This window comes from Salmo salar, chromosome ssa01, assembly GCF_905237065.1.
Source record: "Salmo salar chromosome ssa01, Ssal_v3.1, whole genome shotgun sequence".
Taxonomy (NCBI): domain Eukaryota; kingdom Metazoa; phylum Chordata; class Actinopteri; order Salmoniformes; family Salmonidae; genus Salmo; species Salmo salar.
The window spans coordinates 39,270,084-39,288,174 of NC_059442.1; the positions used below are offsets into that span (position 1 = coordinate 39,270,084).

Sequence of the window (18,091 nt, forward strand, 5' to 3'; positions counted from 1 at the left end):
GAGTACCGGCACCTATTTCAGTCCAAGTCAAGCACTGCCAATAGGTTATGATGATGTTGTTGGACGAATGTCGTTATGAGCATATTTTTATCCCAGTCATCTAATTCAGACATATTTCCTGCCTAGTCATGACATCAGTCCTCAATGTTTCAAACACCAGATCCAAGCCGGGTGACTTGGACAAATAGGCTAGCCTGAAGTGTGGAGCCAGTCCACACCGAATAGAGAAATGGAGTGATATTCCGTTTGGATTCCAGGCTTCAAATTGGCAGTATTTCCTTTGCATGTGACTTTCCCTGTTAATCCTCTCCTGTCATTCCACCCTATTCCCTCTTCCCCTTTCTTAGTATGTTTTTCCATGTCTGTCACACCCTGACCTTAGAGAGCTGTGTTATTTCTCTTTTTGGTTAGGTCCGGGTGGGCATTCTATGTCATGTATTTCTTTGTTTTGGCCGGGTGTGGTTCCTAATCAGAGGCAGCTGTCTATCGTTGTCTCTGACTAGGAATCATACTTAGGCAGCCTTTTCCCACCTGTGTTTGTGGGTAGTTATTTTCTGTTTAGCTTTCTTTGCCTGACAGAACTGTGCATTTTTGGTTTTCCCTTTGTTATTTTGTTTGTTTTGGTGATAAATAAATATTGTCATGAACACTTACCACGCTGCGCTTTGGTCCCCCACTCATTCAGACGAAACCCGTTACAATGTCAAATGAGCACATAACTTGTGAGTCTGTATGGAGCATTTATTTCAGTATGTGATCATGAGAGAATATTAAATAACCTGGTATTCATTCTCCTTATACAGTATATTCATTAATTTACTGTTTCAGATTAATTTCCTTTAGTGAAAGCATTGTCTTACATTAGCAAAGTCTTACATTTTAAATATAAAACCTTTAAGACTTTAACACAGCAATTAAATCAGCATTACATTACCTTAATGAAAAGAGGTAGACCTATAAGTGCCAACATCGACAACAATTAGACAAAAGTTAGACAGCAATATTCCTTGGTTTTAGTTACAATCACTTAGGCCACAGTCACAAATAAATTCAATCACCTCTCAATCGACTCTCATTCTCATTTCTAGGCATCAACGTAGTCTGAGTTCCCGCATATCACCCCTGCGTCCTCGTAATGGGCACAGTTATGCATTCCAATGTCTGTGTGTTGACAGTCCAGCAGGCTCTCCTCTGTGCCCTCACACTGCACATCGTCCAGAAGAATCCGGAGACTCTTCCCTTCTCCAAACTCAGAGTGCTTGGATGCCTTCAGGGCGAATCTGAACCCCAGCTGCCGACATACCACTGCCGCATTCTTCGTATTCCACAGGTCGTCGCACACCGTACCCCATTCACCGTTGGCGAAGATCTCCACCCTCCCCCGGTCGTCCCGCCCCTGCTCATCCCCCGCCAGTCTCACCGCCCCGCTCTGAGGCACGGCTGCCGGCGCCAACCCGCTCTCTGACCGGTGCTTGCCCTTCTTTCGTCGGTTTTTCCGTCGTGTGTGCCTGGGCGGTTTGGTTGTAGTTTGAGGCAGTGTGGTGGTGACGACGGCAGCCTCTTGCTCCTTTAGAATATCCATGAGCTCCTGAAGCCAGTCCTTGTCGGACTCGCTTACAGCGGACTCAGTGGGATGGGGTCTGACGGGCTCTTCTGGCGGGGAGAGCTTTTGATGCTTTGTCGGTAGTTCAACTCCTGTTAATGCTGTGGAATAGAAGAACAGGTCAGATTTAGGATAACTACATGGACTGTCCTAATGAATAGATCTGGGAGATGAGGTTATAATTAGCATGTAGGTCTATCCACAGTGTAATAAAAGTGTAATATGAATCTGGCAATCTCAGAGGCCTTGTGCCTAAAATGTCTCTCAAATGACATAATCTGGGAATTGATGACGAAGTGAACAGTCTAATCGAAGCAGCAAGATCTAGTGACATACTGTAAGTGTTTGATTGAGCAAAGGGGGCTAATATATTTACAAATATATTGACAAAATAAAAGCAGACAGACTGAGATTAATGTTGAAAGCCAGCATACTCACTTTCTTTTGGCCTGAACTTGATGAGCTTGCTCTTCACTCTGACAGGCAGTGGGTCATAGTGACATTTTCTTGGCGGTGCCCGTCTAAAACAGAGAAAATACCAAAAGTTCTCAGCCCAGCAGGGAAGAAAACTAAATCAGAGGGTGAGAAGTCAAAGTTTCACCCCAGTTTCATCAGCCTCTGTTGAGACTTGAGCTCTTTAGATGTATTTGATTTGCTTTCACCTGGTCTCCCTCCCAGAATGAGGCTGAAGGCCTACTCTTCTCTACCATTTTTCCAAACATTGCTGTGGTAGAGAGTAATTAAAATCAGCTTCATGAGCGAGTGAGAAACAAATAACTTGACACAACAGTGTAGTGCTGCAGCCAACAGAGAGCAAAAGAGAGGGTATGCAAGAAAGAGAGAGAGATCTTGCGGCCAAGACTGTTTAGACCTAAGTCAGTGAGAGAGAGATTTCGATAAAAGGGCATTCACACTGCTCCAACACCCTTTATTTTCTTTTCTGTTCGTTCTTTCTCTTCTTTCACCTAGAAATCTGGAGAAAGGGAGAGTGAGCTGACCCCGACAGAGGGTAAGAAAACCTCAATGATCACCAAAACAGAAATAGAATGCCGTTCATCAGCAGTTATGCTATAAGAACAAAGAACACACAGAGAAACAGAATGTACAATGTAAACCAGATTAAGAACTACAGACAGAAAGATTATGATGCGGCACATTCTTCTGACTTAAAATAGATCAGTAATCATGAACAGATGCTTAACATGTTTTATTGATTTTGTCTTTATCTCTTTTTAAAAGTGTGTCTATGACGGTAATGCTAGGCTTCTGCCATCTTCAAGAGAAAAGCAGAAGGCCACGACACTTTGTTTAACCCTCACCTTACCAAACATTGTGGCAGGGTCAGGCTGTTGAATACAGATTGTGGCTTTAAATCTTTACCTTGAGGGATCCACCAGTTTGTAAACAACACCGGTGGGAGATGTGGCACTGGGCACGCCAGTCGACATGAAGTACAGTTCTCCTGTTCAGACAGAAAAACGAACATTTCACATAATTTGGCAATCTAGCTGGTTTCAGTGGCGATTCTCCATTGAGCATGCTTTTTAGTTCAGGACTAAACTTAGTCTTGGTTTGGGAAACTGGCCTTAAATGTGTGCAGCCTAGAGATCTGATGCTTAAAAAACCTTTTCCATTGCCTGTGTGACCATGGGCAAACAAAAAGAGGTTTAATGTGACTCCTCCTACCTGCCTCGTCCTCAGCGAAGGAGATAATGTATTGGTAGTAGTTGTTTATGAGGCCAGGAAAGGCACAGGTCAAACCAATGCCCATACAGATCTCATGGTAGTTCCACTGACCCGTGTTCTTATTCTCCTGGAGGCTCATCATACGCCTATAGGGAGGAGACACTACATTAAATGTTATTTTGAATTTCTTTCATTTGCAGTATGCTTTCCTTATAGGCTATATATAAAAACATAAAACACAACTTTCGAAACATAAGAAAATACACCTGCTACAGTGCATCCGGAAAGTATTCAGACCCCTTGACTTTTCCCACATTTTGGTACGTTACAGCCTTATTCTAAAATGTCATTACATTTTTGCAAATGTATAAAAAACATTATTCAGACTCTTAACTCAGTACTTTGTTGAAGCACCTTTGGCAGCGATTACAGCCTCGAGTCTTCTTAGGTATGACGCTAAAAGCGTCATTCTTCTCTGCAGATCCTCTCAAGCTCTGTCAGGTTCTTTGGGGAGCGACGCTGCACAGCTATTTTCAGGTCTCTCCAGAGATGTTTGATCGGGTTCAAGTCCGGGCTCTGGCTGGGCCACTCAAGGACATTCAGAGACTTGTCCCGAAGCCACTCCTGTATTATCTTGGCTGTGTGCTTTGGGTCGTTGTCCTGTTGGAAGGTGAACCTTCGCCCTCAGTCTGAGGTCCTAAGCGCTCTGGAGCAGGTTTTCATTAAGGATCTTCCTGTACTTTGCTCCGTTCATCTTTGCCTCGATCCTGACTAGTCTCACAGTCCCTACTGCTTAAAAACATACCCACAGCATGATGCTTCCACCACCATGTTTCACCGTAGGGATGGTGCCAGGTTTCCTCCAGACGTGATGCTTAGCATTCAGACCAAAGATTTCAATCTTGGTTTCATCAGACCAGAGAATCTTCTTTCTCATGGTCTGAGAGTCCTTTAGGTGCCTTTTGTCAAACTCCAAGCGGGCTGTCATGTGCCTTTTACTGAGGAGTGGCTTCCGTCTGGCCACTCTACCATAAAAGCCTAATTGGTGGAGTGCTGCAGAGATGGTTGTCCTTCTGGAAGGTTCTCCCATCTCCACAGAGGAACTCTAGAGCTCTGTCAGAGTGACCATTGGGTTCTTGGTCACCTACCTAACCAAGGCACTTCTCCCCCATTTGCTCAGTTTAGGAAGAGTCTAGGAAGAGTCTTGGTGGTTCCAAACTTCTTCCATTTAAGAATGATGGAGGCCACTGTGTTCTTGGGGACAATGCTGCACACATTTCTTGGTACCCTTCCCCAGATCTGTGCCTCGACACAATCCTGTCTCAGAGCTCTACGGACAATTCCTTCGACCTCATGGCTTGGTTTTTGCTCTGACATGCACTGTCAACTGTGGGACCTTATATAGACGGGTGTGCCTTTCAAAATCATGTCCAATCAATTTAATTTACCACAGGTGGACTCCAATCAAGTTGTAGAAACAGCTCAAGGATGATCAATGGAAACAGGAAGCACCTGAGCTCAATTTTAAGTCTCATAGTAAAGGGTCTGAATACATATGTAAATAATTTCAGGTTTTTAGATTTAATAAATTTGCCACATTTTCGAAAAACCTGTTTTCGCTTTGTCATTATGGGGTATTGTGTGTAGATTGCTAAGGATTTTTTAAATGTAATCTATTTTAGAATAAGGCTATACCGTAATAAAATTTGGAAAAAGACAAGGGGTCTGAATACTTTCCGAAGGCACTGTGTATGGACTCAAACATCTATAAACACTTTTAGGATTGGATTTAAAATGGTGAACACGTACAGTAAGGAGCCTTACCCGCTCATGAAGTCTCCAAATATGTACATGCCGTTCAGATTGGGGTATTCACACCCTCTGTACACATATCCGCCAGTCACAGACTTGCCCATCTTGTGAGGGTAGGCATAAATGGGGAGTACATCATCTGGAAGAGAACAGGAGGAAGAGATATAAGACGTATTTTTAAAATGAAGGAAATTGTGCTGAGCCTGTGGTTTTCCAGAAATCCTGGTTAAATTCACGGATTCCCTGCTTATTCCCTCCTGAGCATTTCCCTTCTAAGCACATTATGACCCTGGAGAATGGCGTTCAATCCCTACATCCACCCTTCCAATCTCTTCCCACTCTGGTTCCATCACTGTCTAAGGATAAATAAAGTACAGTATTCAAGATTTTTTAAAAACAGGGGGGAAAAAAACTGAAGGAAGTCACAGAACAAAACACACTGAGACCTTCATCTCCCAGTGACCCACAGGATGAAGGCATGACAATGAGCATTGGAGTTGGTTATGCAGCACAAACTGATCTTGGATCAGGCTACAGGATTCCCACCTAGAGAGCTGTTGGCGCACAGCTTCTTGTCATAACAGGAGAAGCCCTCTTTGGCCCTCCAGCCGTAGTTCCTTCCCTTCTCTATGATGTCGATCTCCTCAAACTTATTCTGGCCCACGTCCCCGCAGAAGATACGGCCCTTCCCCTCCTTCGTCAGAGGGTCCCCACGGTCCACAGAACACCTCCATGGGAGAAACAAGAACAAGTCGACCAACAAAACTACTTAAGTAACTAGATTACACTTCATTACCAAGTTATTACTCCTTTATTCAGTGCAGTAATGTAAAGTCTCACCACACTTTTTTGTCAAGGTATATAAAGTGTAAGGAAGTGTAATGTTTCATGAAGTAAGCATATCATGAAGATGTCGAAAAAAAGGGGGCACCTCCACATGTTGCGCACCCCGTAAGCGTAGACCTCAGGGCGCGCCCCGCGCTCACGCACGAACGGGTTGTCAGAAGGGATCCTGTACAGGGGACCCCTATCATTGTCATCAACATTGATACGGAGCACTTTGCCTAACAGGGCTGACCTGCAGAAGAGAGGAGTATAAACTTGGAACATCTTTCTGTGAGTATGATTATTGTCTTTGCGGTTGACCTAGTAACTTATTATTAGCAACTGTGTTAATGGTACAGCTGTAACTAATTGTTAAAAAGTTATGAGTCGATGCCATAAGATGACAGCATGAATGAGAGTTCCACATCTTTTCCCCTTTTCTCACTTGTTTTGAGCGTTTCCATATTTCCCAAAGGGGTCTCCAGCCATTCCCCCGTCTCCAGTGAAAATGTACAGGTATCCATCATCAGCAAACATCACCATTCCTCCGTTGTGATTGGAAGCAGGCTCATCAACCTCCAGAATGATCCTGAGAAGGTGTTTGAGACAGAGACAGATACGAGACAGGGAATTCAGTACGGTAGCGCCCATCTCTCTGAGGTACAATAATTATGGAAAGAATACTGCTTATCCAAGCACTTTGTTGGTGGCGGGAACTCATCTTATCCACCTCTAATGTGTAATATCTACCATGTGTTATGCACAACAGCAATCATTTTAGGCCTACTACTACACATTGGTGTAGATATATGTCCAGCTGTATGCAAAACCTATTGTACTGTAAATCCATTCTGCACCCCTTGAGTCTTCATAACAACAGCAAAGCCCAAAACTAGCCCAACAGCAAAGCCCTATATAGTGTACTACTTTTGACCAGAGCCGGCCTTTGGTCGAAAGTAGTGCTCTATATGTATAAGGAATAGGGTGCCATTTGGGAGTCATCGATAGCTGTACCTCTCAGATGCGTGGTCCACCACGTTCATGTCGCCGGGGGAGACGCGGAACTCGCTGACCCTGATCCTCTCGTCGAAGCCGATCTCCACGGAGTAGTACACGTACAGCTTCCCATTGTACTTATAGTTGGGGTGAAAGGTCAGGCCGAGGAAGCCCCTCTCGTCCCCCTCCCAAGGTGACGTCAGAACAGCCTTGGTGATGTTCAGGAAGGGCTTCTCCAGCTTGGAGCGGTCAGGCAGGTACGTCCACACCAGGCCCACCTACGATATGATAATACCTTTATTGTCCATTTACATGGAAATACATTTTGTGAGGTCAGCATACACATAAAAAAAAAGCCCAAAATCTATACACTATTGGCCGGTTTCCCAAACATAGATTACGACTAGTCTCTATTCTCTATTGAAATAACTTTTTAGTCCAGGACTAGACTTAATCTGTGTCTGGGAAGCCGGCACTATAATACCACAATGCAATACAACAACTCTGGAAAGTGAGCACAAACACACCTGTTCGGCTATAAAGAAGCGGTGCGTGCCATCGTTGGCGTGCACCATGGCCAGGGGGTTCCGCAGCCCGTTGGCTACTTCCTCCAGACAGAGCTGCAGGCAGCCCTCGGGGTCGGCCCGAACGTGGCCCAGATTCTGCGTCAGCTGCTGGTTGCTGAGGAGGTGTGGGTAGCAGTAGTCTGGGTCCTCCAGCTCCAGGTGCTGGCAGAAATGGACCTGGTCCGGCTTGGCTTGGGCTAGCTGCAGGTCGTCAGAGAGCAAGGTGATGGTGGAACGGCATTTGAGCCAGAACTGAGAGCAGTAGTCAGGGCAGAGGCCAGGGACGGTTCTGATGGGAGTACTGGGGTCCTCTGCATCAAAGAGGTGAGCTGCATATGGAGAGCATTCCTGAAGGAGGGGAGAAAGAAGGAAAAGGAGGAGAGAAATGTGAGGAGTGAGGGACCAAACAAACTTTCATTTGTGCAGCCCCCATATCCTGTTAGACAATCGCCTTGTTCTGTGAAGAACATACACTTTCGATTTGAGGAGATACGCTTGTTATGACAACATGCATTTTTATCATGCAGTGATTGACAAACAGCGCTACAGGACATACATTGTTAATTTGTTATTATGCATTCTATTACGCAATTATGCACTGTAATAATGCACGTCAGATCGGACTATTTTATCTCATTGGATGAATGTGCGGGTGTATAACAAGTATATGCCTTTACAAACATGCCTGTGCTAGCCAATAATAGCTGGATGATGTAATTCTGAAAACAAAACCATGTATCGACCTTTACCCGCGCTTTGCTTACCTGGCAGAGAAGGTCCTGCACGTACCCAGCACAGTTTGCATATGCATAATTGTCGAAATTGTCCACGATCTTATAGAATTTTGCCATCAATTCCTGGTCCTTCGCTGAGTCGCAGCACCCGAAGTTCCTGTACATTGCGCAGAACTGGAGGTCCTCTTGAGGCTTGAAAGGGGGCTTGAAATCCAAGCATTGTGGGTGTAAGGACACAGGTGCTATCCAAAATCCCAACAAATATAACCCAATGAACGGCGAGTGCCTGACACGGCCGAGGATATCACAGAAATACCACATTCTGCCGTTATGGGTCACCCGGTGCCATCAGAAAGTTATGTAAACCAGCGAAAAACGAGACAGCCTCCGGTTCGACTGTCCTGTGGACGCTTTGTCTAGTGTGTGGTTGGTTCACTGAACTTTGCTCTGAAGCTTTAATCATCAACGTTCGACGGGTTGCAGTCCGTTTTATTTGCTATTGCACCACGCAAAGTATCTGTCTTAAAGGCTACTTTGTTGTCCTCATGCTACACCGCAAATTATCCAGTGTTAAATCAACACGGACAGAGTTACATTTAGAATTGGTCCAGAATCTATATGGGTCCACACTTTTCAGTGTTAAATTAACACACTGCTCAGTTTAAAGCCTTATTTGCATATTTCCCAGAGTGCCTTGTATTTCGAGCGAAATGTAGAGTTACCACCCATGACTGTAGTTGTAGTGACAGAGACATGGTGATTGCATTCATCATAGTTAAGTTTATTTGGTCTTTACCAAGTGAGATCCTAACCAACAATGTTATTCTTCAAATAAAACTATTTAACACATCCACTAAATATTTCATAAGGCATTACCTTGAGGGCCTTGGTTAACTCTTGGCCTACAATGATTGCGCCCCCGCAGAACTCTGATTAAAATAATTGTAAAAATCCCCGTCAAAATCCGTCTGTTTAAACAGAGATATGTGTTTTTTTTGCATGGGCTGCGTCTCAATCTTCAGATATCGCCTTCCCGCAAATATCACCTTCCCGCATCTGCGGTAAAAGGTGGCAAAGCTAGACTATCTGTTGTACCATGTAGTGAATCTGTTATTCAATACATTTCTATTGTCTAATAGCAGTAAGGCCAAATTCAATGTTTCATCCCCCCAAAAAAAATTTACATATTTTTTGATACCTTAAGGTGACTTAAAATTCAAACAGCTAAATGATCCTTGGTTTTCCCATCTTAAAACTATTCCATGTGTTAGTTTAGAATGGCCCTCCCCTCCCCCAGTTTAGATAGGGCTTAGACTTAGACTAATGGTTTACAGGCCACATCAGGCCTGCAAAGTAACACTATGATGGCTTGAAAATGACATCTAATTCCTGTCAGAATCCAGCCAGAATGGGGCTATCCTATTTTTATTCGCCTGCATTCAGAATGACTGCCAGATTGGGAAGACTAGTACATGAGACTACCTAAACCATCTTAACTGGAACAACCATTTCAGTAACGGGTGTAAAAGTCCAAGTAACAGATTGGATTAGTTTAGAAAAATTTATGTTATTTATATTTGAGTAGAATAAGATTAATGAATCAATAATTGTATATGCAAAACATAGATATTGAACTAAACAATTTAAAAAATCTACCTGCAATAGAGCATGTTGGGAAACATGATAATGGTGGACGTGGTTTTGGTTTAACACTGGTTGTATTAACACCAACACAGGTTATTTTACACCAATGATTGTTAATTTAACACAATCAACACTAGTCATGTTATACTGAAAAATCAACACTTGGTGATATATCCATATAAAGGGAAAGGGTGATACCTAGTCAGCTGTACAATTGAATGCATTCAACTGACATGTGTCTTGGGACATCCACCTCATTGGCACCCGGGGAACAGTGGATTAACTGTCTTGCTCAGGGGCAGAAAGACCGATTTTGACCTTGTCAGCTCGGGGATTTGATCCAGCAACCTTTCGGTTATCCACTAGTTCCAATATGTCCATCATAAATGTCATGGATATATTGGAGCTAGTGGATATATGGAGGCTTAAATATCCTGACCTATTGAGATATACACGGTGGAGGCTCAATCTTATGTCATTTTCACTGGCACCAAAAGTGTAAGAATTGTTGATAGGGGACAGAATGCGGTCGGACCATCAAATAATTGGCATATTACTCTTACTGAATTTCCATGTGGGCGAGGATACTGGAAATTTAATCAAAGCCTATTGAATGATAACTTGTTTTTAACTAGGACAGAAGAATTTATAATAGACATTTTCCGACATAACATAGGTACAGCAGATCCCTTTATTGTATTGGTCACTTTTAAATATGCCTTTAGAGGCCATGCAATTCAGTACTCATCTCTAAAACAAAAGCAATTTTGGTCAAAAGAGTCTATATTAACAATGGAAAGACTAATAGTACAGATAGATAGCAATAAAAACTGTACCAAAGAGGAAAAACAAAAAGAAATCGAGGAAGATATTCAAGAAAGATCAAGAGTAATATATTATAAAAAATAAAGCGAACTGGATGGAAAATGGGGGAAAATGCACCAAATAATTTTTTAATCTTCGACATAGAAATGCTACCAAAAATAATAATTTACTAAAACTTGTAACAAATGATGGAGTCCCCCATGATTCACCAAACTATAATTTAAAAAAAGAGAGTGCAAAGTACTTTAAGCATATGTTTTCATTTTAGTCTCCTCCATCTCCACTAACCGTTGATAATTATATGTATTTTTTTTCTATTATTAATGTAAAATTAACAGCTGTACAGAAAGACTCATGTGAAGGCCAAATTACAGAGGAGGAACTTCTTCATGCAATTAAAGCCTTTAAGTCTGGGAAATCTCCAGGGTTGGATGGCGTACCAGTGGAGGTACCATAGGCAGGTGTGTGCCTTTCCAAATCATGTTCAATCAATTCAATTTACCACAGGTGGACTCCAATCAAGTTGCAAAAATTTCTAAAAACCTGTTTTTGCTTTGTCATTATGGGGTATTGTGTGTAGATTGATGAGGAAAAAAATTAATGTAATCCATTTTAGAACAAGGCTGTAACGTAACAAAGTGGAAAAAATCAAGGGGTCTGAATACTTTCCGAATGCACTGTATACCAAACCTTTTTTGATATACTCAGAGAACTGTTATTACCATGTTTTAACCACTCCTACAAAAATGGTAGATTATCAGATACTCAACAAGAAGGTCTGATTTAATTATTACTGAAACAGGATCCAAGTGGTAAATATGAAGATCTGGTCTATTTAAAAAATTTGAGACCCTTACACTTCAGTGTAGTGATGCCACAATAAAAAATAAAAATGCATTGCGCATAGAATTAAAAAGGTGATGTCGGATATTATTCATCCTAATCAGACAGGTTTTTTACATGGACAATACATTGCAGATAATATAAACTGGAAACAATAGAACACTATGAAAAATTTGGGAAACCAGTTCTGGTATTCATAGCTGACTTTATATTTCAATTTTGGAGAATCTCTTATAAAATGAGTTAAAGTTATGCATTGTAGCCCTAGGTGTAAAATAGTAAATAATGGCTACTGCTCAGAAAGTATTAAACTGTCAAGAAGAGTAAAACAAGGTTGTCCACTATTGGCATATTTATTTAATATGGCCATCGAAATATTAGCTGTTAAAGTCAGATCGAACAATAATATCAAGTGGTTAGAAATCAAGGGCTTAAAAACAAAGGTGTCATTGTATGCTGATGATTCATGCTTTCTTTTAAATCCATAATTTGGATCCCTCCACAGCTCATGGACTAGATACTTTTTCTAACCTCTCTGGATTACAACCAAATTGTTATACGTGTACTATATTACGTATTGGATCACAATTATTTTTTTTTACTTTTACATTACTGTGTAATTTACCAATAAAATGGTCTGACGTGATGAGGACATACTCAGTATACATATCCCGAAAGAAAGAAATGATCTCACTACAAAACATTTGAATAGAAAGTTAGCAAAAATATATATAATTTTGCTACCATGGAAAGGAAAATACCTGTCTATTCGTGGAAAAATCACCCTGATTAACTCTTTAGTCATATCCCAGTTGACCTATTTCCTTATGGTCTTACCTACACCTAGCGTCCTGTTTAAATTATATGAGAAAAAAAGATTCCATTTTATTTGGAACAGCAAGCCAGACAAAATTAAACAGGCCTATTTATATAATTAATATGAATTTGGGAAGGCAGAAATGATTAAATATTAAAGCATTAGACTTCTCAATAAAGGCGTCAGTCATACAAAAGTTATTCTTATATCCGAACTGGTTCTCTAGCAGATTAGTAAGAATGTCTCACCCCATGTTCAAGAAGGGCCTTTTTCCCTATATTCAGATTACAACCTTTCACTTTCAGTTATTAGAAAATGAAATAATCTCCGAAATATCGCTATAATTGTAAAACAAGCCATAGAAAAAGTTGGTTGCAATTTCAGTTTAATCCACCAGAAAAGACAAAACAAATAATACAACAAATATTGTGGTTAAACTCAAATATACTAATTGATTAAAAAAAGCATTATAAAAAATAAAAATTGAACAGAAATAAGTATAATCTTTGTAAATGTCACGTTCGTCGTAAAGATGGGACCAAGGCGCAGCGGGAATGTGTATACTCATCTTCTTTATTGTGAAGAAAACCAAAATAAACACTTAAACAAAAACAACGATGAAAAACAGTCCTGTAAGGCACACAGCTTACATACGGAACAACTACCCACAAAAACCCATAGAAAAACCCTAGAAGGAACATAGAAATATACTAACATAGAACATTAACCCCAAAAAAACGAAACACATAAAACAAACACCCCCTGCCACGCCCTGACCAAACTACAATAACAAACAACCCCTTTTACTGGTCAGGACGTGACAGTAAATTATATCATAAATAGGACTGGTGGAGTTATGTCACACATGCAGCTAACACAAATATATGGAAATGTCTGCTCTACCCAAAATTACAACCAACTAATTGCAGCATTACAGCAAAAATGGAAGAGGCAAGTGGAAGGGGGGAAAAGTAAATAACTTGTCTGTTGGTCCTGCATTTAAAGACCAAAATTGGTTAAAGACGACCCCCAGATCATCACCGATCCTCCACCAAATTTCACAGTGGGTGCGAGACCTGGAGAGGCCTACAAGCCACAATGTCTCGCACTCACTTTGAAATTTGGTGGAGGATCGGTGATGATCTGGGGGTGCTTCAGAGAGGCTGGAATCGGGCAGATTTGTCTTTGTGAAGGACGCATGAATCAAGCCACGTACAAGGTTGTCCTGGAAGAAAACATGCTTCCTTCTGCTCTGACGGTGTTCCCCAACTCTGAGGATTGGTTTTTCCAACAGGACAATGCTCCATGTCACACAGCCAGGTCAGTCAAGGTGTGGATGGATGACCACCGTATCAAGACCCTGTCATGGCCAGCCCAATCTCCTGACCTGAACCCCATTGAAAACCTCTGGAATGTGATCAAGAGGAAGATGGATGGTCACAAGCCATCAAACAAAGCTGAGCTGCTTGAATTTTTTCGCCAGGAGTGGCATAAAGTCACCAAACCTCAATGTGAAAGACTGGTGGAGGGCATTCCAAGATGCATGAAAGCTGTGATTGAAAATCAGGGTTATTCCACCAAATATTGATTTCTGAACTCTTCCTAACTTAAAACATTAGTATTGTGTTGAATAGAAACTTATTTTCTTTGCATTAATCGAGGTCTGACAACACTGCATCTTTTTTGTTATTTTGACCAGTTGTCATTTTCTACAAATAAATGCTCTAAATTACAATATTTTTATTTGGAATTTGGGATAAATGTTGTCAGTAGTTTATAGAATAAAACAAAACATTTAATTTTACTCAAACACATACCTATAAATAGTTATACCAGAGAAACTGATCATTTTGTAGTGGTCTCTTAATTCTTTCCAGAGCGGTGTGTATGTATATGTATATATTTACAAAAAAATATATGAGGGATTGGAAATTATGCAGACAATTACATTGATGGAAGCTACAATCTATCAGCAGTATTAAAGCTGATCTACCCACGAAAAAAATATATTTAAAAAAATATATTTTTAAACACCAATGAGGGCTAATTTAACACTTACAGATTGAATTTAACACCTGAATTAACACTAGAAATGTTACACTGAAAAAATCAACACTAGGTAACACCGGCCAATTTGCTGTGTACCTGTCCTGTCCCCGTCTGGAGAAATGCCATGGCTTCTTTTGCTCTTTCATCTGTTCTGTAGTTATGCTTGACCACAGACGTAACTAAGTCATCTTTTCACCACTATTCATATCCCCTACAGTACCAGTCAAAAGTTTGGACACACCTACTCATTCAAGGGGTTTTCTTTATTTGTACTATTTTCTACATTGTAGAATATTAGTGAAGACATCAAACGATGAAAAACAAATATGGAATCATGTAGTAACCAAAAAAGTGTAAAACAAGATGAGATTCTTCAAAGTAGCCACCCTTCACGTTGATGACAGATTTGCACACAACATAGAAAATAGTACAAATAAAGAAAAACCCTGGAATGAGTAGGTGTGTCCAAAATTTTGACTGATACTGTATATGCCTTAAGACCCGCACAAAACACACAATAATAGGAGAGGAAGTCATGGTAGTAGTTCAGTGTTTTCAGACTAGCATCATGACATTGGGAAGAGGCCTAATGCAATAAGAAGCAAAGAAACACCAGGAAAGTTGACACTTTGTTGAGGGACTTCCATTGGTGTCTGCTTGTCTCTCGAGGACAAGCTAAATATGACTTAATAAAGGCTGTTGTCATTCCCCTTAGCTATTATTATTATTATCTGTCAGTCAATTAAATACACTCTTATTAATTCGTTTTTTTATATATAAATGAGGTAATGTGTTATTATGTTCCACATGAAGGGAAATAATAGATATGTCTAATTCCACACAACAAAAATAAAAGTCTTCGTTCTTTGACAGAACAATTTTTTTCTATAATTATTTGTTTTTGGTCTAGATATTCGTAGGAATGTCTTTGTTTCTGCATTGCATGATGGGGTTTTGCAACAATATATCCTATAGTGGCATGATGGAATTGAAACGTTTCAACAATTGCCTTGTTGCAACAGTGTTGCAGTTTTTGGTGTATTGCTGCCTTTGCCACTAGATGGCAACCTGTTCACACAATATTCTTGAAATATTGTTTTGTCGCACAACATCCCATCATGCCCCAATCCCATGGACCCACAATTTATTGAACTTTAGTTAACTATCAACCACTTTCAAGTAATGTTATCATAATATTATTATTGATCATAATCTTGATTATCAGCTTTTAATCTTTAGAATCAATATCATATAGTTCTCCATGGCCTCACCCCCCTGCAAAGCCTGACAGTCAACTCTTGTGCTAATTTAGATCATGGTGAATGAGGAAGAATATATTTATCATAGGCCTATATGCATAATAACCATGCATCAAACTCCCAGGCAAATAATGAGAGGACCACCAAGCACGACATCTGTATCTACAGTCATAGCCAATAATGAATTATGCTATACTTGAATATGTTTTATTTGCTCATTACACACCCATTTGTCACATTCCACAAAATACTCCCATACACAGCATCAAAGTTAGGCCTACTAGCCAGTAGCCTAAAGAGTTGCCATTTATATATATATATATAAAATCAAATTGTATTAGTCATGTGAAAACCTTACAGTGAAATGCTTACTTCCAAGCCCCTTAGCAACAACGCAGTTTCAAAAAAAAAATACGGATAAGAACAAGAGATAAAAGTAAAAAATGATTAAAGAGCAGCAGTAAAATAACAATAGCGAGACTATAAACAGGGGGGTACCGGTACAGAGTCAATGTGCGGGGGCACCGGTTAGTTCAGGTAGTATGTACATGTAGGTAGAGTTATTAAAGTGACTATGCATAGACGACAACAGAGAGTAGCAGTGGTGTAATATCCAGAAAATTATGGGCAATAGGCGTTTTGTGGCCTGGAATTTGGTTAATGCATTCCAAATAGGTTTATTGTTTACGACCAAATCACTTTACTTTCTGAATCTTAAAATGGGGGCATCTGCCAGCTGACCCTTTAAAAACACTCAACAGTGGGACCAAAGCACAACCCACTGGGCACAGACACCAATTCAACATCTATTCCACGTTGGTTCAATGTAATTGAAATGACATGGAAACAACATTCATTCAACCAATGTGTGGTGGGAAGGCTCTACTTTTATCTACCTGCTCCAACTAGGCTATGTTTCTACTTGATGAGTAAACTCAACTCCGTATACAGTACATCTCAATGGAGTTGATTTGCGATGAGTTTTAGAGGAGTGTACCCCCGACATCAAGTCGATATCAGTTGTTACTTGTAAAAATGTCCATTCTTTAATACGTACCTTGCACATATGTTTGTCCTCTGTAACTGTGTTGTTTTCTTTAGGTGCTGCAATCCGCAGTTTTTTGTAAAATGTGCATTTTACGTGACCTCCGCCAAGGGAGCGGTTGTTTGTTCATGGAGAAAGAGCAGATTGCATGGCAGATTTTTTCATTTTGGCTAGGGATGCATAGAATTATGTTTTTTAAATAAAAAACTATGAATTCCAACTCCCACTGACAAGTATAACAATCAGGACAAGTGTAGCACATGGGGATGCGTGAAGCTTACTCCTCAGCCTGAAGTGTCCTCACCTGCACCAGCGAATAGCTAGAAGTCGCTAGCTTCATAGGACATACCAGTCGTTTACAATTCAACCGAGAGTGTTGGAAGTGAAATGTTACAATTGACCCCATAGGCAGGGTTAAATCTAACAGGCTGAAGGGTTAAATGTAACATTGTCATCAATGAATAAAAAAGAAGGGCAATTAAAAAATGTTATGATTTGAAACTGATATCTGGATGAAAATAAACAAAATTGACAAAAAGTTGACAAAATTTATATATTTTATATTAGCATTCAAAAGTATGGCTTTTACTTTTTCTACAGTATAATCTTAGTTGTACTGAGAAACTTGATGTAAAGAAGTGAAATGTTATATTATATCATTCATTTGAGTGAAATTGGAGTCTTGTGAGAAAATACAACAATAATTATTGTCATCAACTAAGCTATACCAATCAAAAGACTTCTTACTGATAAAATGATATGTGATTAGACATATGGCGAATTTCCACAGATCAATAATTTGAAAAAGAGAGGTGGCCAGAATATTCACTTTAGGCCAAAACATATCTATTTTTTAAAGTAAATAAAACAGAACATACGAGTCAAACTGAATGAGTAGACGGCTTGATAGAAATGGTAGCAGAAGGTGAATGTTGAACTTTTGTTGCACACATATCCAGATGATGCTGCATACCATTTTGTGCAAAGATACTGTTGGTGTGATCTAGGCGTTATGCCTTGATCACAATGATAGTACTCAGCATCATCTAGATGTGTGCAAGAAAAATTCAACATTCACCTTGTGCTACCATTTCTGTCAAGCTGTCTATGCATACAGTTTGTCACATACATTTGATAAATCTAACACTTTGAACACACCGACAGCAAAATTGCATTTGGGACACCAGAATTAAATTCATTTCCAATGAAATGCTGAGTTTGCCTTGCAGCATTGCGTTGCAGAGACATTTGCAGTGCGTTCAGTGAGGTGCATAAATAGGATTTATCGAACATATGCGTCAAACTGTATGAGTAGACGGCTTGACAGAAATGGTAGCAGAAGGTGAATGTTGAACTTTTGTTGCATGCATCTAGATGATGCTGAGTA

At 40.3% G+C, this 18,091-nt stretch overlaps 1 protein-coding gene across 1 annotated transcript; it reads right to left on the reverse strand.

Moving 5' to 3' along the window:
- Positions 1 to 723: 723 nt before the first annotated feature.
- On the reverse strand, positions 724 to 8,593 carry hipl1 (HHIP-like protein 1). The gene is given in 11 exon segments (NM_001173640.1): positions 724 to 1,704; positions 2,042 to 2,124; positions 2,984 to 3,065; positions 3,290 to 3,435; positions 5,114 to 5,240; positions 5,648 to 5,829; positions 6,033 to 6,179; positions 6,372 to 6,515; positions 6,941 to 7,200; positions 7,450 to 7,836; positions 8,253 to 8,593. Coding segments are annotated over 11 exon segments (2,469 nt in total). The 5' UTR covers positions 8,544 to 8,593; the 3' UTR covers positions 724 to 1,084.
- Positions 8,594 to 18,091: the final 9,498 nt, after the last annotated feature.